General features: G+C 40.1%; 1 protein-coding gene across 3 annotated transcripts in view; it reads left to right on the top strand.

The window, feature by feature from the left end:
- ACSS3 (acyl-CoA synthetase short chain family member 3) overlaps positions 1–25306 on the top strand; it is a 98415-nt gene that overhangs the window by 44278 nt on the left and 28831 nt on the right. For 2 of the 3 annotated variants that reach the window (XM_075427936.1, XM_075427938.1), the window contains 2 exons: positions 3777–3928; positions 12694–12797. In XM_075427936.1, coding sequence (XP_075284051.1) covers positions 3777–3928; positions 12694–12797 — 256 coding nt within the window. The remainder of the gene's footprint in view (positions 1–3776; positions 3929–12693; positions 12798–25306) is intronic. The other variant, XM_075427937.1, reaches the window with a different exon arrangement.

Genomic DNA, 25306 nt, shown 5'->3' with positions numbered 1-25306 from the left:
GAGAAATGACTCTATGAACATATTGTTTTGAATCCTGATGTGTCAGGATTTTGTGTGTGCTTTAGTGTCAGCAGGTTTTAGTGGCAATGGGTTCTATGTATAATATTTGCTATGCAGAAAGAATTGCCTTCTCATAATTTTGAATTTATCTTTAATTGAAGAGCCACTTGTTAGGGATGAGACAGAAAGGGAATTGCTGCGCTGTTACTGATGCATTGCTGATTATTTGATTATAGCTCCCCTTATATGTTTTCTTCCTCAAGTAACCCATGCCTGTGGCTTCTGACTTTCTCCACAGGACACCTTTGCTATCCCTTTGATCATTCTTGCTGCCTGACTATGAATCTTCTTTCATAATCGTGTATTATCCATCAACACATTCTGCCTCAGGATGTCTGCTCAGCTGGTAGACATCTGATAAATTACATGCTAAACCTAGGTACTTCCAGAAAAGATGTTCCTATCTGTCTGTCTGTCTGAGAGTCTCTTGGTAGGTTATTAAAAGAAAGCCTTTTCTACTTGTGTCCTCCTAGCTGATACAAGAAGTGTCTGTTGCTACTTTTTTTTTTTTTAATTAAGCAAGGCAGATCACGCTCTGACTGCCTTGTTCTTGTTTACCACGCTCTCAGTTCCTGACAACCACAGATATTATTGCCAATACTTTCTAAATAAAGTTTCATCTCCAGTATTGATGCAAATACTGAACAGCAACAGGTCTTGAACTGATCCCTGCACGAATCCAGTGGACTGTCTGCTCATAGTACCCAATTGATTCAGCAATCTGTCAGCATATTCTGAATTTAATTACCCTGTGCTTTATTGTTTATGTTGCTAACATTTTAAAAATCAAAATTGCATATGGTAATAAGCCTCTCATGGCATCTTGCAGTACTTTTAAAAATTTTTGTATCCTATGTGAGAACTCTCTTTGGCAATTTTATTTGTATTTTTTGGGGCTCTGAAATTAATTTGTACTGTCTCAGATTTCTTTTGCTTATGTCAGTTTACGTTTATGCATTTACTAAACTGTGAAGGGCTGTCAAGGAACGGGGGAAGTTTTTCTGCAGAATCAGGAATAATACTGTTTTTTTTTTTCCTAAATGAATTTGAAGAGTCACCTTATTCTTTGGGTGTTATTTCCTATCAACTATGAGGTAAATTTTTTATTCGTTTTCCTCTACTGCTCGTGTTTTCTTTGTTTTTCTCCTAGATCTGACAATGGTACTTCTCCAAACCATTGCTGCTGTAGCTCACCTGTGACATATAAATATCAGCTTGTCAGAGCCCTGCACGCCTACCCACGCACTCCTGAAGGTTTAGCTGCTTGTGCTGAAGATGCACTCAGGCTTGCTGGAGGTGTGCATGGCTGCAACATAGCTTGGGCAGGGACCAAGGGTGAGGGCCTGAGTGTAAATTGTCTCTGAGGAGGGGGAGGTTCCTTTCAGCTCTTCTCACAGCTCTGCTGTTTTCCTAGTGGTGTGATCTAAGGTTACACAGCTGCACCCATCACAGCACTTTTATGGGCTCTGGACATTTCCATTTGGTTAAAAATAACAGCCTACATTGTTACTGGCAGACTAACCTATTTCAGATTGCTCCACAGCCAGGTTTTTTGCTATCCAAGATTATTGATATTAGTTCAGTTACATAATTGGTTAATGAGAAGTTTATGGAAGTTTGAAATTTTTCAGTGTGAAGCCATTTGTTTTGGAGTTACTTAGTGACGTGGGCTTGAACTCCTGACCACATGGTTACAGATCTGCAGGTGTAGTGAACATCATAGAGAGATGACATGAACTTGAATAAATAGGGTCATGAACAAATATTGATATATTTTGATGAACAAACACATGAAAGTTGTTCAAGAAGTCTGCATGCATGATGCTTAAAGACAGTCTGGTGAAAGATTTTTCTTTGGAAACTGTGTATTATCTGACAGGAAAAAGGACATAATTCACTTTTTTCAGCAAGCAAATAGCATTCTCTTGCATTTCTTTTTGGTAATTTAGCATAGGCTGTTAGCAAAAAGAGGGTTTTGGGCATTGGTGATACTCCTCCCTGCTACTTCAGCTGGGAACTGTTTCTTTTGTTTATTTTCTCTCCATTTGCTTCTCACTGCCTGCTCCATCCTTTAACAAAAAAGGCTTTTCAATTGTGCATTCTGTTTTGTATTGTTTTTTTTTTCCTTTTGTGGTGATCCTCTGCTCCAGCATTCCTCTCACCAGCAGTATCTCTCTGTAGGGCTGCAAAGCCAATGGTATGTATCCGACCTCAGGTGTCCTGCGTTCTTTAAATCTGCCAAATGGTTCATTGGTGCTCTTGCCAGTGTTCAGGCACAGCTGGATGCAGAGGAAGCCTGGGGATGACTGCAGTCGGGAGGGCAGATGGGAGAGAGGGAAAGGGATGAATTCCTGTGAGCCTGCATCACAGCCAGCATGCTGCTTTTTACGTTGGATGGGGCAACTAATTTGTTTAGTATGTGTTTTCACAAAAACTGTATTACTAGTGCCTCATTATCAGAATAATAATACTGAATGTAGTAAATTCTTCAAGGTATTCAAATATATCTTGGTAAAATGAAAAGTATTAATTAGTTTTGTATACTGCTTTTTTTTTCCACTGGACTTACTGATCTATCTATTCCAAATTTGCATTTCACAAGGATGGTGAAGATATGAATTTGTCTTGTGACTGGTGAACTGTTTTAAAGATGGTGACAATTCAGTAGTCAAACTTTCTCTGTGTTTGTGGCTTCTTGCATAAAGCATTGACAAAGAAGTGTTTGCAGTATGAAAAATCTATGTCTCTCCTAACTTGTGTGCTTTGTCAAAGTTCATCTTCCAAGCGTGGCCTTTCTAGTGAAAAGGTTATGGCAATACCTGTAGAGCTAAAACTCATTCCACATTATCATAATCTTTTCATAGTTTCAGAATATTTATGGAGCAGTTCATGCACTGTGGTAATTACATACAGTAAGACTGTGATTATACGATCCTGTGCTGACTGCTTTTCACATTTGCAGCACCATGTAAAAGTATTTTTTAATTTTTTTTATTAGTAGTATTTACCATTAGACAATTTGTCACATCTGATTACTTCTGTTTACAACTCTCTCGACTATGCCCCTTAGCTCAAGACAATGTTTACTTTTTTAAAAAAACCCACCCAGAAAACAGACCACAGTCTGGTAGCACACTAAAACAGAAAAAGGATCTTCAGGTTCTCTCCAGGCTTTATGTGGGGTAGCAGCACAAAAGTTCCAAGAAGCCACTTGTAAGCAGCTAAGTGAGAATTTTTCCAGAACTGGGAGGAAATTTCTAGGTAAGAAAAAGCTGGCGTTATGTCCTGTAGGCCTGTGCATGGGGGTATAGCTGCAGTGCCCCTGTGTCCAGAGACTCGTAGCTCCGTGGGACTCTGGGTGTTTTACAGGCTGCTTCGCAAAGAGGGTAGATGTGGACATGACTCCCTCTGCTGCCAGTGTAGTAACAGCTCTTTGTGGCTGTCTTTTCATTCACATGACCATTTGTCCTGTTTTTCTAAGTAGCAGCTAGTATGTGCTGTGTTCATGCAAGAGATTGTGCCCAAAGCCTATGAATTTATTTCTACAAGTGAATACACTCACAGTATTATTATTTTTAACAAAGCCTTCTTGAAAGTCTTACATGAAATTACTTCTGTTGCTGTGCTACCGCTACTGTTACATGTTCAAGCCTTGAACTGTCAAGGAATTATGAAGTATTTTTATCTTGTGACATTTTAAATTATTCTCTCTGTAGGGGAAGCCTGTGGGAACGCCAGATGCTGGTGCCTATTTCCGTGTGCTAGCAGAGCATGAAGTAGCTGCCTTCTTTACTTCACCAACTGCAATTAGAGCAATCCGTCAGCAGGACCCCGAGGCAGCCTTGGGAAAGCAGTACGCTCTGAAAAGGTGAGCTAAGGATACACTACAAGCAGTTTCTTACAGAAACAGGCTGGATGAACTAAAATAGCAGAGTGTCTGGGGCTTTGCCCACCTCTATATAGCAGAACTTAAATGTATTCTTGACACTTTAGGTGTACATGTATTTGCTTGTAAATTTATATTGGTAGTTTGGAAGAGATGAAAGCTGTTAAAAAGAGTACGACTGTAAAGTTAAGAGCTCTTACTGAGTTAAGATTGTTTGCTCAGCCTTAATTTTACTTCACTGTGCTTATACCCTGTAATACAGTCTTGGATTACGTGATCCTGTACTGTTTTCCCACATGACCTCTAATTTCACTGAGTGCACAGGATCTTTAGTGTTCATTTAATCACCAGCTCGTCAATGTTTTGTATATCTCCCCATAACTTAGTTACTGTTTATGGTTGTGTGCTCCGAAGACTGAGGTATTTGCTATCTCATATGTGTTTAAGGTGTTTGTCACTATACCATAAGCATACTTCAAAATCATGATGGAGTTCATCCTCACAAATCCCCTGTGAGATGAGAGAGTGGTATTATCTGCATTTTGCAGATGGGAAGCTGAGTCGCAGAGAGATTAAGGTCAAAGTCTTCTATTAGTTTTGAATATCCAGTCTGAGCCACTGAACTGCCACTACTTTAGAGTTCTTAGCATAGTATGGTTAAATTGCGTTATTAGCATTATATTAATAAAATGCCTCTCACACTGACTTGTGTCTGAGTGTTTAAGTACTTCTACAGGCCAAGTTACGGCAAACGTTCTAAAAATGAAAAATATGTGGGTTTGGACCACATCTGATCTTGAAGTTGAATAATTTGCTTAGCATCAAGCAAGGACTGTGTCAGACTGTATAGGCAGTATTCAGCCATAAGAACATCTTTTATCACACTTGTCCAAAGAGAAGGGGAAGATGCAAAGCCATGTAGCTTCATTAGACCTCCACGTTCTTAATTGCTCAGGAAAGTTTTATTTATTAGTAAGCTGAAGTTATTCCTGAGGTATTCATTACAAGTTCATTATTACTTTCTTCCATCTGTTTTGAGTGCTATCATCAATCCTTACCCCTCCTTGAAACAGGAAACGAGCTCATTTGAGACTCTAATATGCTATTCTTTTATGATGTTTGTTGACAAGAAAGTGATTCAGATGCTAGAAAATTTAATTGCTGCTCCTCAGCACTGTTTAGGCAATGAATACAATGACTTAGTCTGTCTTTAGAGTATTAATTTAATGGAAAATCTGCTAACCTGCTCTGTAAGTTGTCACATTTCCTGGCCAAATGACAATTCCAGGTAAGCGTCTTCTTGCTGGTATCATTTACCCTGGATGTAAAGAGGTATTTCGTCATTCCTATTCAGTGCATAGTTAATGAGCTTCTCCGTTTGTCTGCAGATTTAGTTGTCTTGTAATTCACCAAGCTTTGGGCCATGTCATTCCCTGATATGTGACTTCTCTTTACTAAACCCTCTAGTGCAGCATTTAATATCTAGTAGGTGCAGTTGTTAAGAAATGGGGTCCAACAGGTGATTAAAACTTCAATTCTAGGAAAATCGTTGCTTTTGAGTGTTGCTTGGATGGACGTTTCCATTCAAGGTCAAGTGAATTCTGTCTCAGTTTTTAATGTCTTACTTTTAGTTCACTTACTTGATCTATGATGCTTTCTTCTCCGTTATAGGGTGCAGAATCTTTGAAATGAGATGTCTTTCTGCTAACTGAGCTAAGATGTATCCTTACTTACTCTAGAGACTCCAAAACACATGTCCAGGAATGCAGTGCTGAACGAGGTTTCCGCCATGGTATATTTCATTCCTGAAAATTTCTATTATAAAACTTATAAAGGTCAATGTCACTTTTTAAAAATCCTGCTAAAAAAGACAATTACTGATGCATTACAGAGTTGACCGGCAATGCCAGCTTCCAGTGTACAAGGGAGTACTTGATTTACAAGAGTAAACTGAATTATAAGAAGACTTGTGTTCTTCTGAAATGACATAAGTTAAACAAATTTCTTTTAAGAACCTGTGCTTGTGGCATCACTGGCCTCTGCACAGTATTCTGTGTGAGGTTTCCAAAGGTTCTAATGTGTATGCTGCAAATAGCTTGTTGGCTATTGGAGTCAAATCTTGAAATTTGTTTGTCTTTGCCCCAAAGCGTCACCTATGTCTTAAACACGGCACATGCTGAACAGTAAAAGAGGTGTTTATGATACTGTAGGATAAAAGCTCTGTTCAACCTTATATTGGTAGAAGATCTAAAGACCTAGATTTTGATAACACACAGTGCTGCTAAGCAAGCTGTCTGATCATATTGCTGCCTGTTGTGTTTGAAAAACAAGTAACACCCAAATTCTATGACCGTAAGGTACCTGAGCATATTGTGTTCAGCTTTTGGAATCTGTTCTCATCTTCAGGAGTTAACTCCGTAACACCGAGCCATTAACTCTTCTCATATTTAGAATCACACTTTGTCCTTTAATTGACATTATGAACTGGTTAGGTCTGATTTCCATATGATTGACAACTGACAGTTTTTCATGAAATTGGGCAACAACTCAGCAGATTAGATTGACATAAAAGTCATAATTTGCAGTTTGTGTCCTACAGCCTACTTGGCTTTCTTGACTTTCGGTCAGTTGTGACTGTTGTGCCATTTTATATTAGGAGAATCTAGAGATTCTAGCTTGTTCATCTGATACCAGATATTAATGCACTTGCTTTAGAAAGAAATATGAGACTGCATAGAAACCCTGCAGAAATAATGAATATAAAGTAGATTAGAAACCCTGTTTTCTGTCTCATAACACAGGAACAAGAAGATGTGAAATTAAAGTAGCAAATTCAAAACGGTTAGAAAGAAATACTTTCTCATATAGTTGATATCTCACACATGCTGCTAGAAGATACATGATTAAGACCCAGAATTTAGGGCAACTGAAGTCCATTATGCAGTTCTGCCTGCTACCCCGTACTCTGTGCTGCTGTAGACCATGTATGGCCATACCTGTTGGAGTCCTGAGCTGTGTTCATGCAGAGCCTTTTTGGAGCTCTCCTCTACCCACTCTGAGAGAAGGAGCTGAGCTGCGGTTGTGTTCTGTGTCTCTCTTGATTCTGTCACCTAAACCTCCAGAGCTTGGATTCTCATGACCAAGGTAAAATCTATTCAGGGAGGAAAATGAACAAACACATCAATGGAGAAAAATCAGAAGACCTGAAAACAATATTTATTTATTTTACACATTTAAGTGTCTGCAGTGTACAGGTGCATTAAGAATTAATAAGAGGTCTTTATTTCCAGTTTATGTTGAAAGTGCAAATGAACCTTCCTTGCTGTCTTTTCAGGTTAAAAAAGCTTATTTAATGTGATGCAGATAGAGTTTTTTCTTTGCCAGAAAAAAACCCTGGTAGTATGCAGTTCAGAATTAAAAACACTTCCATGATCTTTTAATTTGGAAAAGGCAGAGCAGATTATTACCCATGTGAACACTTCTGCTTTTGGAAAAAGGTTTGGAAATGTGGTGTCTTTTGTGCTTGGAGTGACGCCAAAATGTACATGCTTTATCGAACAATTTAGAGAGCGTCACGGCCATTAGGGACCTGGATCTGTCTTGTACATCAGGTGATACTTCCAGTCCGCTCTGCTGTACTCTTGAATAGGGCCTAAAAGCTTGATTGCACTGAATTTTATGTTACGAATGTAAATTTTTGGAACAACATCTTAGGACATATTTCTTTAAGAGAGAGGTTTTAAGATATTTCTTCCCCATTAACTGCATTGTAGTGATAGATGGTAGCAGTAACAGGTGCATTGACATGCTGTGAAGTTTTAAGTGGACTGTTAAAAAATTGTTCGGAGTGGGAAATCTTATAACCATTGCCATCTCTCTCTTCTGGTACTGTTTGTTAGGAGAACATAACTCCGTAGTTCTTATGCTTTGTTAGGTTTGTGGCACTTTGCTCTGGTATTCTTTTTGATGATTTTGTGCTGTATATTTGCCAAAGAGCCTAATCCCTCTCCTTCTCGCAACATAAGGTTGCTCTTGAGCCTGCACATTATTAAATCTGATTATTAAAGCTGGCAATTCAGAAGAGAGGAATTCTGATTTTGGCTTGAGGGATAACATGATGTCTTAACTTTTTCAGCAAGTCCTTTAAATTCTTGGGGCTTTAATAGCCCTATTTTTAAAGCAAGAACTCTTAACAGAATTTTTCAGCGGTTAATAAAGTTAATGAATTCTTAAACTGAATTTTTACATCCTACCTAAAATGTTCTATTTAACACGCCTAATTACAGAGCATTCCATGTAATGTAAATTGAACACTTAACAGGAGTGCCATGCATGTAAACATGGGTGTTAAAAAACTTTTCATAAGAACATGTTTTTGGTTTTAATTGTACAATATTTTGTTCTCTTCTATAATACACTTTTATCTGTGTAATAACTTACAGTTAGCTATGAAGTGTAATTATCAGCCATGGCTTGTGCTTGACAATAAAAAGCATTCAGGTGCAAGATATTGATTGGGGTCACACTCATAATATTTTCTAATTTGAGAGATGTGATCAGAAAGCAGTTTACCAAAATGATGTTGTATATTTATGAGTACAGAAAACTATGCATATTTGATGTGAAAGCTGCCTATGCATTTGATCCCCTGCCTTCCATTCCAAGAAAGAAGCCACTCCAAGCCATCTTGGTGTGTCAGAAAGGAGGGTTGGCTGGACACTGCTCTGAAATTAAGGAAGTTGAATTCTTTCATCTGCATGTTCAAAATCAACATGGTAACATTTTTCGAGATCTTCTGACTTTCATAAGTTTGTAACTAGATGTGCAGTAAGTTGATTTTCATATTTCAGAGTTATTATTATGGCTACTTCCATGATTGTTACTTCACTTAGTTCACAGATAAGACTGTTCTCAGGTTATTGTATTTACCTTGCGCAGGAGTCTCTACCTTGGTGATTAGAATTCCCAGTAACTTGTGCTTGTGGAAGTTTCTTTTCCTGTGTTTTAACTATGGGTATCTAAATGGATCTAAAAGACAATAAACTCATCAAATTTTGATATCTAAGCCAAGCGTCACTGTGAAAAAAAACTGTTCAATTTTAGGGCACATGGCTTATTGCACTTCATGATGTTTCATCCCATGTTTTACTTACGTTGTCTCCAGATGTAGCTTTAGTCTGTACATTCTCGTGCCTTACATCTATGCAGCAAGTAGGTCCCTAGTCCTTACACTGTGAGAGGCTGCCTGTAATGCTAATGGGATCTGCCTATCCACTGGAGAGGAGTGGAGCATGAATACTCAATGTATGCTTTTTGGTTTGGGCAGCCTTATTATGGGGTGTCTAGATGAGAGGTCAATCTCTGGGTTCCTTGTTAGAGGTATTCCCAGCTCTATAGTCAGACAAGCTTATCTATGCATTTCTCTTTCTCATTTCTGATGCCCTTGAGTTACTTGCTCTGCTTTTTCTCATAATTTCCTCAATTGCTTTGTGGATTTCATCTACATGGAAAGATGAATCTTGTGGTTTTCTTTCTGAATTGCATTCCTCTGAAGTTTGTTTCATGCCTGCCGTATCTATTAATTCTCTCTTTCTGTGGCCACAAGTCTACAGGTTTTACCAAATCAATGCAGTTTGTGTCCATTGCTGAAGGGCAAGAGTCAAGTCCTTTGTTTGGCAGTTGTCTTCGTACGTGGTGGACTGTGTGAAGACTTGAAGTGAAACAAAATGTCATGGACATTGATCTGGCTGTCGTAGAGAGTGCTGCAATCCTAACAAGGGGACATCTTGGAGAAGTATTTTTAATCCCAGGGTCTGATGCTGAGCCACGTGAAGCTCTGTTCGTATCTTAATTAGGCATTCTGTCATCTCAGAAGCCTTGGGGATTGATGCAGTACTTGGTAAACTGTCTCTGCAGTTTCTCTTGGCATGACAGGCTGTTCATTAGATGTTTAGTCACTTGTAGTGTGAGTATACCTGTACGCTTTCACTCAAAGAAGGGAAGAGGTTATTTGCTAGTAAACAGCAAATATTTCTGATGGGGAGTTTGCCTCTTGTCTCTCCTCTCTTCCTTCAACTCTCTGAGATTTTAAATTGCATCTCTGGATAAAATGAAAGTGCTGTCTTTGTTGGTCATATGCTGAATAGGGAGAATTTGAGAGAGGGAAGGGATGAGCCCAGCCTCTGCGGATATTACAGAAGGGAAGAAAGTTCTTTGGCCTGTAGTAATAGGGCATGTGTGTGGTGGCTCTGTATTCAGAATTTACATTATTCCTTGTGGCAGGATTGCAGCTGGTGGTTACAAACAGGCACTGATGTGGCTGAAGTGTTTCAGATTGCCACACCAGCCTTCTGGGGAAGGAGGTGCAGCTTTCCATTGTGATTTATCTGTGAAACAAAACCAGAAATGTTATGTCTTAAATTTCCCTCTGGTTTAGATTTTATTTCCCAAATAAATGTTTTCTGTTTCAAAATCTTGCTGAAATAGGAACATGTTTAAGCAGCAAAATTAGAATGTCCGAAGCTTTTGGACATTCTTGATTTCCTTCTTTTGAGATGCAGGAGCATCCATTCCAAATTGTAACACAAGAACTTAATAGCTGTGTCTGTTGCTATTTTTTTAAACAGTAACTTAACAAAGTCTCTATACTGTAGCTTAGTCATGTATTAGTTACATGTTGCTCTAAGGCCTTGCATTTTGTTTCATTTTGATTTTCATTTTATTTTTGTTATGTAAAAAATAAACCTTATCCTTCTGAGTCTCTTAAAGGTAAATTACTCTCTGAAGTTGCCTGTTGTTCTTTGTGGACTATAGAAGAAGCCTAGAGAACTAGTTCAGCATAGACATGATTTTTGTATAATAGGAGCCAAATACAATAAATACTCTGTATTGCTGTCAACAGAAACCATGCTGTCACAACACAGACTATAAAACCAGGCATGTATTAATGAAAAAGTATTGCATATAAATCAGCAGTTCATCTGAGTAGAGTTGGCTGTTCATTTTCATCTGTACATCGTGAACCTAAATTAAATGTTCTGTATTTCTACCTGAAGAGGATTGCTTATTTCTTTGTTGGAGGTGTGAGGGCAAGTTCGTAAATGATTCTTCTCTTTAGTATCTTATTAGGTGGTGTTGTCTGGCCAGTGTCATGACTATCTGTGACTTTACAGTAGAATAGAATAGAATAGAATATTTCAGTTGGAAGAGAGCTGAAACGACCATCTAGTCCAACTGCCTGACCAATTCAGGGCTGACCAAAAGTTACAGCACGTTATTAAGGGCATTGTCCAAATGCCTCTTAAACATTGACAGGCCTGCGGCATCGACCACCTCCCTAGGAAGCCTGTTCCAGTGTTTGCACACCTTCTTGGTAAAGAAATGCTTCCTAATGTCCAGGCTAAACCTTCCCTGGTGCAGCTTTGAACCTTTCCCATGCGTCCTATCACTGGATCCCAGGGAGAAGAGATCAGCACCTCCCTGTCTACATCCCCTCCTCAGGAAGCTGTAGAGAGCATTGAGGTTGCCCTTCAACCTGCTTTTCTCCAAACTAGGTGAACCCAAAGTCTTTAGCCACTCCTCATAGGACGTTCCTTCCAGCCCTTTCACCAGCTTTGTTGGCCTGCTCTGGATGCATTACAGGACCTTCACACCCTTCTTAAATTGTGAGACCCCGAACTGCACACAGTACTGAAGGTGAGGCCGCACCATATGCAATTTAACAAGGTTTTTAATTGCTCATTAGGAAATAAGTGTAAAAAATCTGTTGTGACGTGAATGAAGTTACTGTGCAAGTGTTAGAAAGATCAAAACCTTGGCAGCGTGCAGTAATGTATGGTAATGTCTAGCTTCTGAGTACAGATAGTCATATTTAAGAAAACTACCATTGACATAGAGGACCTTCTCATGCTAAACAGGGTGTGAAGGGAATTTGTAATGCTTAAGGAAGGACAATAAAGTGTGACTAAGGATCTGATAAAAAGATTCTGAAGTTAAAGTCTGTGTGTGGGTTTAATACCCACTTACATAGCACTACCTGATTCAGTGGTACAGACATGCAGATCACATCTGTCAGGACTGCCAGGCGTTGCATCTCTTCTATGCCAAAGCTGGCTGTGGAATGTCCAGTGAAATGAGATGAAGTCTAGTACTGCGATCAGGGACCCAAGGCTGCTGAATGTTGTTCTGTTTTGCATTATCTTGTAGGATTACTTTATTTTTTTTGTTTATGTATATGTAGCCTGCCTCTCCACAGGAAAATAGCTGTATGTCCCATTTTTTCTCCAAAACCTCATTTCCAAATACCTGTAAAAAGATGACAGTTTAAAAAAAGACTAAAATCTGTTTAAATGGAACGTTAAAATGACTTTAAACTAAGAGTTACGCTACAGGTATTTCCTTTTAGTTCTGTTTATTTCTTTGCTAATTTATCTGATAAGTCTTTCTGACCCTTTTTTGGTATTTGAGTCTTACGTTTTGCCTAGCAAATATCTACCTAGTTCCTGTGTACAGAGCATTTAATCAGTTGCTTGCCTCTGATCTCCCAAGGTTTTTGCATTCAGAAAACAAAGCTACTTTCACGTGCTGTATGAAGTAGCATAAATTAATATTGCGAAGATTCTAGTTGTTAATTAGTTGGAAGGACCTTTTCTCTTTATTTGGCACACCTACCAGAGATATTTGTTGAATTTATCTTGTTTTCCTTTCTCTATCCAGATCAAGACATACATTTTTATTTTTATTTAAAGGTTCAGAACGTTATTTGTAGCTGGTGAGCACTGTGATGTCGATACGCTAGAATGGTCAAAAAAGGTCTTCAGGGTACCTGTCTTGGACCACTGGTGGCAAACTGGTGAGTGTTTTAAAATGCTGTTTGTAAAAGGTAAAAGAAAAAGTTATTTTTGTAAAAGAAAAAGTTTGCATCAGTATTTTTTCCAGGTTTTTTTTTTTATATTGTTTGCATGTGTGACTTTTTTGTGACAGAAAATATGGTATTTAGGGAAGCTTTCAGGTTTAAATTAAAGTTTTTTTACATATATTTTGTGTAATTAAAAATAAACAGTCTGCAGCACGGAATAGACTGCTTGGTATTTAATATTGTTCTGTATGGATCTCATCCAACTTCTAGTGGTTATTTTGGAATGTCTCTGATTTATTTCACTGGAGGAGGATTAGATACTTAGACTGCAATGAAGGAACCAGAGTATCAATCTGTGTGTAACTTTGCAAAAATCCCAGTTGAATTCTAGATTAAGGCTTGATCAAATGTGTCTCCTTATAACTATGGATTAATACATTTTTAAGTTTCACTATTACAAGATCACGTTTGGATTTTGCATCTTAGACACATTGTTGCTGTTTAAGCTAAGGAAGTGTGTTACAAAAGCTCCGTCCTTCCCTCCCTCCTTCGCTCCCTTCCAAGAATACCTCTTCTGTTTTCTGTGCATCATTGTTTTGAGATGCAGATTTTCTCTGCTCACTCTCTCTCTCTATGGAGAAAAACGTTTTGATTCCCCCACGATGGGTCAGATAGCAGATATATAAGATTAGAATAAATAAAGTGGCAATCTTTAGTTCATCTATAATGTATGTTATGTAATTAAGTCAGTTGAGGAGGTTTAAAAGGCGTCATTTTTATTAACACCCCACTGCCCCCAGCTTACAGAAGCACTGAAAAAGTACTGGAAGATAGTAGTGTTACTTTTTAGTTAATCTTGATTTAATCTGCTAATTAATTGATAAATATGAGGGACGAGACCTGTATTTGCTCACTTCTCTATGATGTTAGTGTCTGTAGGCAAGAACAGGCCTCAGTGATACAGAATGAGCAATTAACTGAAAAAGGTTAAAAGATCAAATAATGTCTTTGACTACCTTCTGAACTGGCAGTAAGCAATATTGCTGTATGTAATTTTGTGTGTGGTTTTATCTGTCTATGTCTGTGTAACACTTGGTGTTACTGTGTTCATTCAGATGTATCTCAGATATCAGTGAGAGGTCTTAAACAAGCAAGTGGATGTAACTGTACTCAGAGTGTGTAGAGGTAAGACTGAGACTTTTTCAAGAAGACCACGAGCCCAGCTGAGTACAGTATGTTTCTTGATTTTTATATTCACAGAATACTCTTAAATTAAATTGTGGCAGGACTAAATGAGCTAAGGCCATTTCAAAAACAGTGTTTGAGATCATTTAATAATTTGATTAGAATGAATACCTATTCCTATTTCCAAGTGATTTCTGTAGAAATGCGTGCTGTTGAATGTAAGCAAGGCATTCAGCCTGAAGGAAAAAAGTTTACTAAGTCAGAGTTCCTATCAGAGAACTGAATTTCAAGGGATACGGAGAAAGAAGGAAGGAAGAATCACAGAATCACTGAAGTTGATGAGGACCTCCTGAAGTCATCTAGTTCAACCTCCCTTCTCAATCAGGATCAGAGAGAGAGTTGCCCAGGATCCTGTGCAGTTTTGAATATCTCCGTGAATGGGGATTCCCCAGCCTCTCTGGACAGCCTGTGCCAGTGTTTGACCTCCATCACAGTAAAGAAGGGTTGTTTTTTTTGTGTTCAGCTGGAATATCCTGTGTTTTAGTTTGTGCCTGTTGCCTTTTGTCCTGTCAGTGAGCACCACTGAGAAGTCTGGCTGCCTCTGCTTCATTCCCTCCCATTCAGTATTTATACACATGCATAACATCTCCCCCTGAGCCTTCTATAGACCGAACAGTCCTAGCTCTCTCAGCCTCTCCCCATATAGATGTCCCTTTTCCTGGCTGTTCAGTGGATTCTCTCCAGTAGCTCAGTCTCAGAACTGGACCCTCCAGATTTGGCCCCACCAGTGCTGAGCAGAGGGGAAGGATCATCTCCCTCAAGCTGCTGACAGCATTATTCCTTTTGCAGCCCATGGTCATCTTCCTCTCCACCAGCATCTTAAGGCCATTCTCTCTTCCAGCTCTTGCAGGTTCTTCTCTTCCAGCTGGCTGGTCCCCAGTGTGCAGTGGTGCCTCAGGTTATTCCTCCCCAGATGCCGGACTTTGCACTTCCCTTTGCTGAACTTCATGATGTTTCTGCTGACCTATTTCTCTGGCCTGTCAAGATGTCCCTTAATGGCAGCACACCCATCTGATACATCAGCCTATCAGTTGCTCCTCCTAGTTTTATGTCAGCTAGAAGCTTGCTGACGGCACAATATTTCCCATTGTCCAGGTAATTAATGAAGAAATTGCATAGTATTAGCCCCCCTTTCAAGCCCTGGGGTACACCACTATTCATTTGCCTCCAATGGGACTTTGTGCCACTGGTCACAACTCTCAGGGCCTGGCTGTTGAGAGAGTTCTCAGTCTACCTCACTGTCCATGTATCTAACCCATACTTTGCAGCTTATCTATGAGAACGTTATAGGAGTTAGTGTCAAAAGCCTTACTAAGGTGGAGGTAAACAACATCCACTACTCTCCCCTCATCCACAAAGCTGGTTGCCTCATTGTAGAAGGCAATCAGGTTGATTAATCATGATTTCCCCTTCACTAGTCCATGCTGGCTACTCCTGATCACCTGCTTGTCCTTTTTGTGTTTGGAAATGCTTTCCAGCATTAGCTGCTAAATCACCTTCCCAGGGACTGAGGTAAGGGTGACCAGCCTGTAGTTACCTTCCTTCTGGCCTTTCTTGAAGAGAGGACTGACATTTGCTGTCTTCCAGTCTTCAGGAACCTATCCCAGTCACCATGACCCTTGTAAGATAATGGAGAGTGGCATTGATAGGACATCAGCCAGCTCCCTCAAAAATCATGGATGCAACTCATGAGGCCTCATGGAGTTATGTGTGTCCAGTTTGTTTAAGTGCTCCCTAACCTGATTCTCTTCCTCCAAGGGTGAGTCTTCCTTGCCTCAGACTCCCTCTGGTCTCAGGGGTCTGGGAATCCTGAAAGTTGATCTTACCAGTGAAGACTGAGGTGAAGGTGGCATTCAGTACATCAGCCTTTTCTGTGACCTTTGCCACCAGATCTCCTGTCCTGTTCAGCAGCAGGCTCATGTTTTCCCCACTCTTCCTTTTGCTGTTTATGTACTTGTAGAATCCTTTCTTGTTGCCCTTCACGTCCTTTGCCAGATTCCACTTCAGGTGAGCCTTGGCTTTCCTAGCCCCATCCCTGCACTATTGGATGAGAGCTTTATACTCCTTCTGGGTCATCTGCCTCTACTTCCACCTCTTGTACACTTCCTTTCTGTGTCTGAGTTGAGTCAGGAGCTCCTTTCTCATCCATTCAGGCCTCCTGCCTTTGATTTCCTATTTGTCAGGATGGACTTCTCTTGAGCTTGGAAGAAGTGATCCTTGAATATCAACCAACTCGCCTGGAACTGTCTGCTCTGTGTATCCCATGGGATTCTTCTAAGCAGATCTCTGAAGAGATTAGAGTCTGCTGTCCTGAAAACCAGGGCTGTGGTTTTGCTTTTGCCTTGCTCCCTTTTTTTCAGAATCCTTAACTCCACCATCTCATGGTCCCTGCTGCTAAGGCTGCTCCCGACTGTTTCTTCCTTGCTTGTAAGCATGAGGTCCGGCGGAGCACCTTGCCTTATTGGCTCCTTGATCACCTTTGTCAGGAAGTTGTCATCAATGCACTGCATAAATCTGGATTGCTTGTGCTTTGCGGTGTTGTCCTTCCAGAAGATACCACGCTGGTGAATGTCCCTCATCAGGATGAAGGCCTGTGAATGTGAGACTGCTTTCATTTGTTTGAAGGAGGCCTCATCTACAGGCCTCATCCTGCTTGGGAGGTCTCCAGTAGATACTCACTACAACAGCATGAATGTTGGTCTGCCTGCTGGTCTGCGCTCATAAGTTCTTGACTGGCTCCTGACTTGACCTCTGACAGGGCAGAGCCTGTCTCGTGTAAAGTGCAACACCCCCACCTTGCCTCCCAGCACAGGAAAAAGTGCTTGATAGAATGCAAGCTAATAAACTGGATGTGTGTAACTTTTAAAATAGACAATAGTCAGGTCTGGTAAGTGAGATGAAATAGGAATGCTTCTCCCCACACTGTCCTGTGTCCCTGAACTTGCCTCGAGATTAACATGCTCCAATACTCAGTGGGAAGAAGCGGGTCCTCCTCCTTCTGAAAGGCTTTGCTTGTCCCAGCACACAGCAGCTGGGCAGCAGATGAAAATGGCCTTCCTTTCTGCTGCTGTTCAGTCACCTCTTTTTTAGCAGAATACAAAAAGTGTCCCGTTAACTGTGGAAAAACAAGCAGTACGTCACATTCAACTGTGCCTGTCACTTAGTAAAATATTGTTGGAAGTGGATTTCTGTGCTGGAAAAGCCTTTTCAATCCAGTAGTACTGGATTTCAGTACACTAGGTTAAAGCTCTACGTGCTGAATGTGAAATATTTTACAGAGTAGATGACTGTCTGTTTCACTTCATATTAGAAATATGCAAGGTTAGTGATGACCCAAAAATTTAGCAATAACATTTTTCCAAACTATCTCTAAAATAAATAATGCCAACTAAAAGTGTAGAATAAAGAACCCTAATCACATCTAGCAGGAAGAGGTTGAGACGATTAGCTATTTTATGGAGAGCTAATAAGTTTTTAAAGTGGATTTTTTTAATAACAAAACTAAATTCAAAATAACAACGCTATTGATCTTTATGAATTACCTTTTTTTGTAATTAAATTGCAGCTGAAGTTATAAATTGCTGTTTTGTTATGCCTGAGATTGAAAGCTTCTGACTTAGTTCTAGATATGAAAACACTTATGGCCTTTGATAATCTGGCAAATTGTTACTTATTCCCCAATTTTATATTTGTCTGCATTCTTCCAAAACAAGAGCGTTGAAGAACTGTGAGAAATGTTGGCATCTTAATTTTGCCTGAACACTGTAAATCTTTCTTATGTGGTTGTGTCTTAGTTGTTGGCTCTTTCAGCTGAATCTAAAGCAGAAGATGGAGGAGGAGGGCAATCAAGTAACTGGGTGATTAGCATTTCTTGTGTGATGGGGTAATTTCTATTCCCTTGTTCATGACTGAGAAAAGGAGGGAAAAGTTCAGCTTTGTAGAGATGAGAAGCAACTGAGTCATTTCTTGGGGATGCAAATGAGTATGAGTGAAGGGAAACAAAAGGCTGACAAGCAGAAGAATTATAAAATAAAACGGGGTTGTAAACCACTTGCTGCTTCAGGTTTAGTAAGTATCTTCAGAGCTCTTGGCCCCTTTGCCATATATTGAAACTAGAAATAAATGAGTATGGACAAAGAAATGTAGATAGAGTTTTCTTTCATTTTATCTTTGGAAGATTTATGGAGTATATGGAATCACTATGAGTTGAAACGGTACTTTGAAACAGAAGAAAGCTTTCATTAGGGGACTTCAAAGCAAGTACACCTGGGAAGCCTGATTGAGTAAAACTTTGATTTGTGTCAATACACCTTCATCAACAATGCTTATTTGAAATGTTAATATTTGTGTTACAAGTATAGTATGCACATCTTACAAGCTGTGAAATGTATGTCACAGGAGCAATGAGCAGCAAGTAGGATTTGAGGTAGTAAGGACTGACAAGCGCTTGCTGTTTTCTTTGGAAAAATAGCAATGGGTGAAAGAGTGGTACGTTCAGATCCTGTGCTCATCTGCACATAGAGAGAGGAATAGTCTGGGTTTGGATTTGTACAGGTTTTTCGTTTTTGCTTATTTATATGAAATGACACAGCATTTAAATAGCAATTTATATCTTCAAAGTAATTGTGCAAGCACAAGCAAATTAATTCTTCTAACACCCCTGTGAACGAAGTAAAGTTACTCCAGTCTTGCAGACGTTAAATCGAGCAAGACAAGTGTGTTGCCCCAAGATATACAGGAAGGCATTGCAAATTCAGTTTTAGAAAAGAGAGCTTTTCTTGCTCAGAGATAAATTTTCTTGTCATATTTACATATATTTTGTGATATGTTGTCTGAAAAGGAACACGAATGCCCATTGTGGACCTTATTCTGTCTCTGTGTGTAGATATGTTTTAGGGAAACGATACAGTAGCACTGTTTCAGTATTCCAGGTAAGTACATTGCAGGGCACCTTGCCAAATCTATTTGAAATAGCCTAAATGGTGTTTGGATTGTGCCTGCTCCATGACATCCTTGGGAAAGGCCTCAATACACAACAAAATATGAGTTTGGGTTACCTTGGTTTTGGAGCTAGCTTTGAATTCTAGATGGAAAAAAGGGTAACTGCCATGAGGTGGTGATGAGCTGTGGAGGGCTCTGAAAGCTTGTGTTAAACATCCTCAGCTGCTTGCATGTTAGCTCTTCAGTATTTTGTAGTAAAAAGAGATAAAATGAAACTCTGCCACATAGATTTTGGCACTTTAAAAAGATTTTAAGAAGTCAGATTTCCATTTCTTTATAAGATTAAGATGTAAAGAGTTTTTTTTCTCTTGATAATTTTAAATAAAATGATTTTGAGACTCTGTCTTTGAGGGTGTATGGGAAAATTCAGATGAAACAGAACTGAAACTGAAATTTAGTGATTAAATTTCATGTGCATAAAATCTCAGTCAAGAGACGTTTCCATACAACTTTTTTTGTCGTGTACTATGGGAATCAAAGTTGCAGAGTAGGCGAGTGCAGGAGGTTCAGACTGGAGATAGCCGCTATGTCCTGAGTGTCAGCTCACTAGCAGGCAGAACTAGGAGAAGATTGTGCACGTTTTCTGTTTTCATGGAAATAAGCTGCCTCATTTGGTAAGGAATGGGGTGCCTGCAGCAGGCATTAGGACAAAAATCACACAGTGCTTGCTACATTATGGCTGCTGAAAAAGAAGGTTATAGTATGCACACATTGTAACAAGATCTTGGATACTCTGAGACATAGTGGGATAAAATTTTCTAGTAGGAATTCCTCAAGTTCTGTTGCACAAAGAATTAATATACTATATCACTTTTAAAATCGTTCTTCTTCCTTCTCTGTGTATTAGCTCTAAAACATGCAAATGCTATGTTGGTAATATTTTTCTTAGGACATACTATTATTACGTAATTCCATGTAGGCGTAATGGTTATACAGATCTTTTTAGTAAGACTATACAAACAAACAACTGTATCATAGAAGTCAGTATAAAAAATATGAATCATGGTTAAGTGTACTCGCTGTAATATATTTAAATTAACTACTTCCTATTGCAGTCATGTATGGGGAAGAGTTTATTAATGTGGTCTCCAAGCAGCACGATCAGACCACAGTCTTCAGTTTCCATTGTGTTGTCTTGGCAACATTGTGCAGAACCTTCTTCTCATGAGTATCCGGAAAGATGGATTTTGCAGCTGACTTCTGTTAGCTAATCTTTCCAGGTTTCCACTACACAATTGTTCTTTAAGTGAATTATCTTGTCAGTCTAGACCGTTAGCTTCAGAGAAAGGAAGAACAGAACTTGTATGTTTTTTTTTTTTTTTTTTGTCTGTCTGGTCGACCTGTGTCAAAATCAAGGAGCTCTTTCCTAACTCATCCTGATGATTGGCTTCTCTCTTGAGGTTGGAGGACTGATAGCTCTTGCAATTTTTGTCTTATGATAATTTAACATAACTTAAAGAAGTGACATGGATTTAGATTAGGATTTGACACTCTTGTGTTCTAATAAGTCAAGTAATTTGGGGTAAATTGCTTTGGGGGAGCTAATCAGTCTCTTAAACCTGTAAAGAGGAGTTGTGCCTCTCTGTTCCTGTAGCGTTACCACTCAGATGTGGAGGAAGAGTGGGGAAACCTGCCCCTCCTCAGCATGAGACATTGGAGACCTCAGTCTGAGTGTACATCCCTGGAGCATGCTGTGATTGCAGAGGGAAAATTTCCTCAGCCTCACTCTGAATGAGAACTCTCTTGGAATTACAGAAGTTTCATAAATGAGCCTTTGTTTGGAAACGTGGTAAAATTGCTTACTTGTGAAAACCTTATCTCGGAGCTCCGTGTTTCCAGGCAGATAGAGAAGAGAATTAAGCGTTGAAGACTGCTGCTGCTCAGAATTGGGCATTTTATTGGTGTAATCCTTGATAATCTAATGGCAAAATAATGAATTGCTGCTCATGCTAGCAGAGTTTAGCATCTCCATCCTATCACAGAATCACAGAATGTTAAGGGTCCTCTGTGGGTCGTCTAGTCCAACCCCCCTGCCGAAGCAGGGTCTCCTACAACAGGCTGCACAGGAACTTGTCCAGGCAGCTCTTGGATATCTCCAGAGAGGGAGACTCCACAACCTCCCTGGGCAGCCTGTTCCAGGGCTCCGTCACCCTCAGAGGGAAGAAGTTCTTCCTCATGTTCAGCTGGAACTTCCTATGTTTCAGTTTGTGCTCGTTGCCCCTTGTCCTGTCGCTGGGCACCACTGAAAAGAGTCTGGCCCCATCCTCCTGACACCCACCCTTCAGATATTTATAAGCATTTATTAGGTCCCCTCACAGCGTTCTCTTCTTCAGGCTGAACAAGCCTGGCTCCCTCCACCTTTCCTCATAGGAGAGATGCTCCAGTCCCCTCATCATTCTCGTAGTCCTCTGCTGGACTCTCTCCAGTAGCTCCTCATCTTTCGTGAACTGGGGAGCCCAGAACTGGACAGAGTACTCCAGATGGGGCCTCACTAGGGCAGTGTAGAGGGGAAGGAGAACCTCCCTTGACCTGCTTGCCACACTCCTCCTAATGCCTCCCAGGATCCCATTGGCCTTCTTGGCAACAAGGGCACACTGTTGGCTCGTGGTCAACTTGTCGTCCACCAGGACACCCAGGTCCCTCTCCACAGAGCTGCTCTCCAGCAGGTCCACCCCAAGCCCGTACTGGTGCATGGGGTTGTTCCTCCCCAGGTGCGGGACCCTGCACTTGCCCTTGTTGAACTCCATCAGGTTCCTCTCTGCCCAACTCTCCAGCCTGTCCAGGTCACGCTGAATGGCAGCACAGCCTGCCGGTGTATTCACCACACCTCCCAGTTTTGTATCATCGGCAAAGTTGCTGAGGGTACACTCTAACTCTTCATCCAGGTCGTTGATGAAGAAGTTAAACAAGGCTGGGCCAAGTACTGACCCCTGGGGGACAGCACTAGTTACCAGCCTCCAACTAGACTCAGTGCCGCTGATGACAACCCTCTGAGTTCTGCCATTCAGCCAGTTCTCAATCCACTTCACCAACCACTCATCCAGCCCACACTTCCTGAGCTTCCCTAGGAGGATGTTGTGGGAGACAGTGTTGAAAGCCTTGTTGAAGTTGAGGTAGACAACATCCACGGCTCTCCCCTCATCTACCCAGCCAGTCACACCATTGTAGAAAGCTATCAGATTGGTCAAGCATGATTTCCCCTTGGTGAATCCATGTTGACTACTCCTGATAACCACCTTTTTCCTCCACTTGCTTGGTGATGACCTCATATGTGATTTATGACATGGCTTAGTAAAATGGGTGGCATTGCTTCCCTGATTGTGTTGCCCTGTGTAACATTTCAGTTTTACAGTCATCCATACCCATCTACCAGTCTTGAATTTTCATGCATTTTCTCTGCACAATCCATGTGAAGAGGATTCTCCTTCAGAAATTTCGGCTGTATCTCCTTAGCTGAGAAATACTTTTTACAGAAATGTCTTGTTTATTGCTATGTACTGCTTATGTGTGTGGTGGACATGAAAGAAAGTGTCTGGATTATATACATCTTCTCTAAGGTGTTTTTACTTTGAGTGAATTATTATGGCTGCATATGTTCATTGTGGTCTTTGGTGCTGTTCACTCTCTCCACCATTTCATGAAGTGTGTTTTCTCCTCCAAAAATGTTTCTCTTTTGAGGGTTGTTTCAGATGTGCATTTCACAGGGCTTTCAGTTCTCCCGTGCATTTTGGGAAATGCACCGGGTTGCAAAGATGATACTGGGTCAGAGACAGCAGCAGTGATGTGGCTTGAAAAAAAATGGATCCCTTTTGTTTTTATTTATAGAATTGGTTACAGTTTGGGCATGGGTAAGTCAGTAAGCACACTAGGTCCATGCATCTCTGTTCTTTAAATCTCTGGGAAGGTTCTTTTTTACTGCTGAGTATACCGTTTTCTTCCCAGTAGTCAGCACCTCCTTTGTGTTGATACAAATTCAGTATCAGCTGTGCCATTGCCGCTCTGTCTCATTTCCACTGACATTTTCTAACTTAGAATTGATAGAAAGTATGTATTAAGCTTTTCTGTTCCCATTTGACTTCAGTTTCTCAGTGCTTATTAATCTTAATCTTTTCTGATTGTCTTTCCACGTGCAGCCAGGGACATGCATTAATATGAATGAAGTATTAGAAATGTTTTTGTCCTTTTTAAAATTTCATTGATGTGGTTTAGATGATTGAAAATAAAAGAGCTGTAGAGCAGTCTTAAGTTACAGAGCGCAGCCATGAACAATGTTTGGTGTGCACTGACTAGGCAAATGAAGAAGGGACACCTTTAGGAGAGAATATGTTAAATAAAAATAGCGCAGTCTCATGTGCCTGAAGGAGGCAAGCTATGGCAGCACCTCCAGTTTGTACGTCTGTGAAGATGTTACAGGTTGCTGATCTCATTCTTGTCGCATGGCAACTGCTTTCTCTGTTGCTTAGAGAATAAAGTCCTCATTAGCATAAAGTAGATGATTTTCATGATGATTTAAGAACAGGAGAGCTAGTAGTAAGCTGCATGGTTCTAGTGCATGGAAGGAATGATCCTTTGCATGATTTAAGGCTGTCCAGTGAAGGCAAAAAGAGAGAGAACAGGAGTTTCTAAGCTGTTAGATACCGATACGGAAAAAAATATTTTAATTGCACAGTAGTGATTTTATCTGTCTTTTCCATCTTGGCAGTATTACTATGCATACAATATATTAAGATTCCCCAAAATGATTAAACAGTAAACAGTTAGCACTCAGATGTGTAATTACTTTTTATAATCTCCATTTGTCTCTTAGTATTTCATCATGTATCAGTTATGATGTTACAGTAGGAGGAAAATAAAAATTGGAAATTCATTTTTAGTCTGAAAATGTATTATAATTCAGTGCATTGCCTGACTTAATACATCTTTAAACATGCCATCTGGCATCTTCAAAATATGACCAAAAAGCTTTCTATTCTCCTCTGATTGTCTTGGCTGTCATTTTGCTATAGGCAACTTGTAAGAAGTACATTGTAAATTACCATTTGGAGGCAAAGGAGCCTGGTACACTTACAAAACGAATGCATAAATTTCTGGTGCGGTATGACTAGCTTGCTAGGTTGTGGTAACTGAACTTACTTCCTCTTTGGTTTTAAGATTTGTCGTGGCCCACCAACCTTTAGCTAAGCTAGTTAGAGCTTCTCTACACTTATATTTTGTATATTTATTCTGGAGATTTTAGTTGGAAGTGCTTTGAAATCTTCGAAGGCCTTGTGTATAGGTATGATACTACAAACAGCACAGTTTGTAAATACATTCTGTGTTTGGATAGGATTGTGTAAGGGAGCCTTTGGGGAATTTTGGTGGTTTTGGGACTTGATTTTGTTTTTAAATCAGTCAATTGAATATAGCAATAGAACTGTTACACAAAAAGTATTTGACCTTCACAATTGTAGTACGTATTCATGGTAGTAGATGCATGTCCTGGTTTCGGCTGGGATAGAGTAGCTGCTGTGTTTTGGATTTAGTACCAGAAGACTGTTGACAACACTGGTGTTTCCAGTTGTTGCTAAGAAATCGAGGACTTTTATCTAGTCTCCCATGTTGAGCTAGTGAGCAGGTGGTGCAGGAGCTGGGAGGGAGCACAGCCAGGCGGCGAGCCCAGACTGGCCAGTGGAAATATTCCCTAGCACAGACGTCATGTTGAGTTTGTTAATGCGGGTTGGCCAGGAGGCAGGAGTCTCTTCTTCTCTCTTCTGTGAGTTCAGATCCTCTCTTGTCCAGGAGTTCAGTCTTTTTCAGGAATTTCACGAAATCTGCGAGTTCTGGGTTCTGCAGTTGATGCTTGGGGGCTGGCTGCGAATCAGTCGTTGGGCGGTGGGAAAATCGTATTATATATAGGTTTTTTTGCATACTCATTGTTATAGTTACCATTATTAATATTATCATTAGTAGTACTGTTTTCTTTGCTGTCTTATTAAACTCCCTTTATCTCAACCCATGAGTGTTACCTTTTGCCCATTTCTCCTCCCCGTCCCGCTGTGGGGGGAGAGGACGGGTGAGCGAGCAGCTGCCTAGTGAGTGCTTAGCTGCCAGCTGCCGGCCCAAACCACAACAATGCGTTATGACTACAAGTGCTTTAAAGCATTTAGAAAATACGAAAATTGCTGGTTTGTCTTCTGACTTTAAATTCTAAGAATAAGTATGGAAACTCGGGTACTTTCAGAAAATATATTACTTTATAAACAAAATAGATTTTATTT

Source organism: Opisthocomus hoazin, chromosome 8 (genome assembly GCF_030867145.1).
Source record: "Opisthocomus hoazin isolate bOpiHoa1 chromosome 8, bOpiHoa1.hap1, whole genome shotgun sequence".
NCBI lineage: Eukaryota > Metazoa > Chordata > Aves > Opisthocomiformes > Opisthocomidae > Opisthocomus > Opisthocomus hoazin.
Note: the sequence above shows the minus strand (reverse complement) of the source record. Positions and strands in the feature narration are given on the sequence as shown.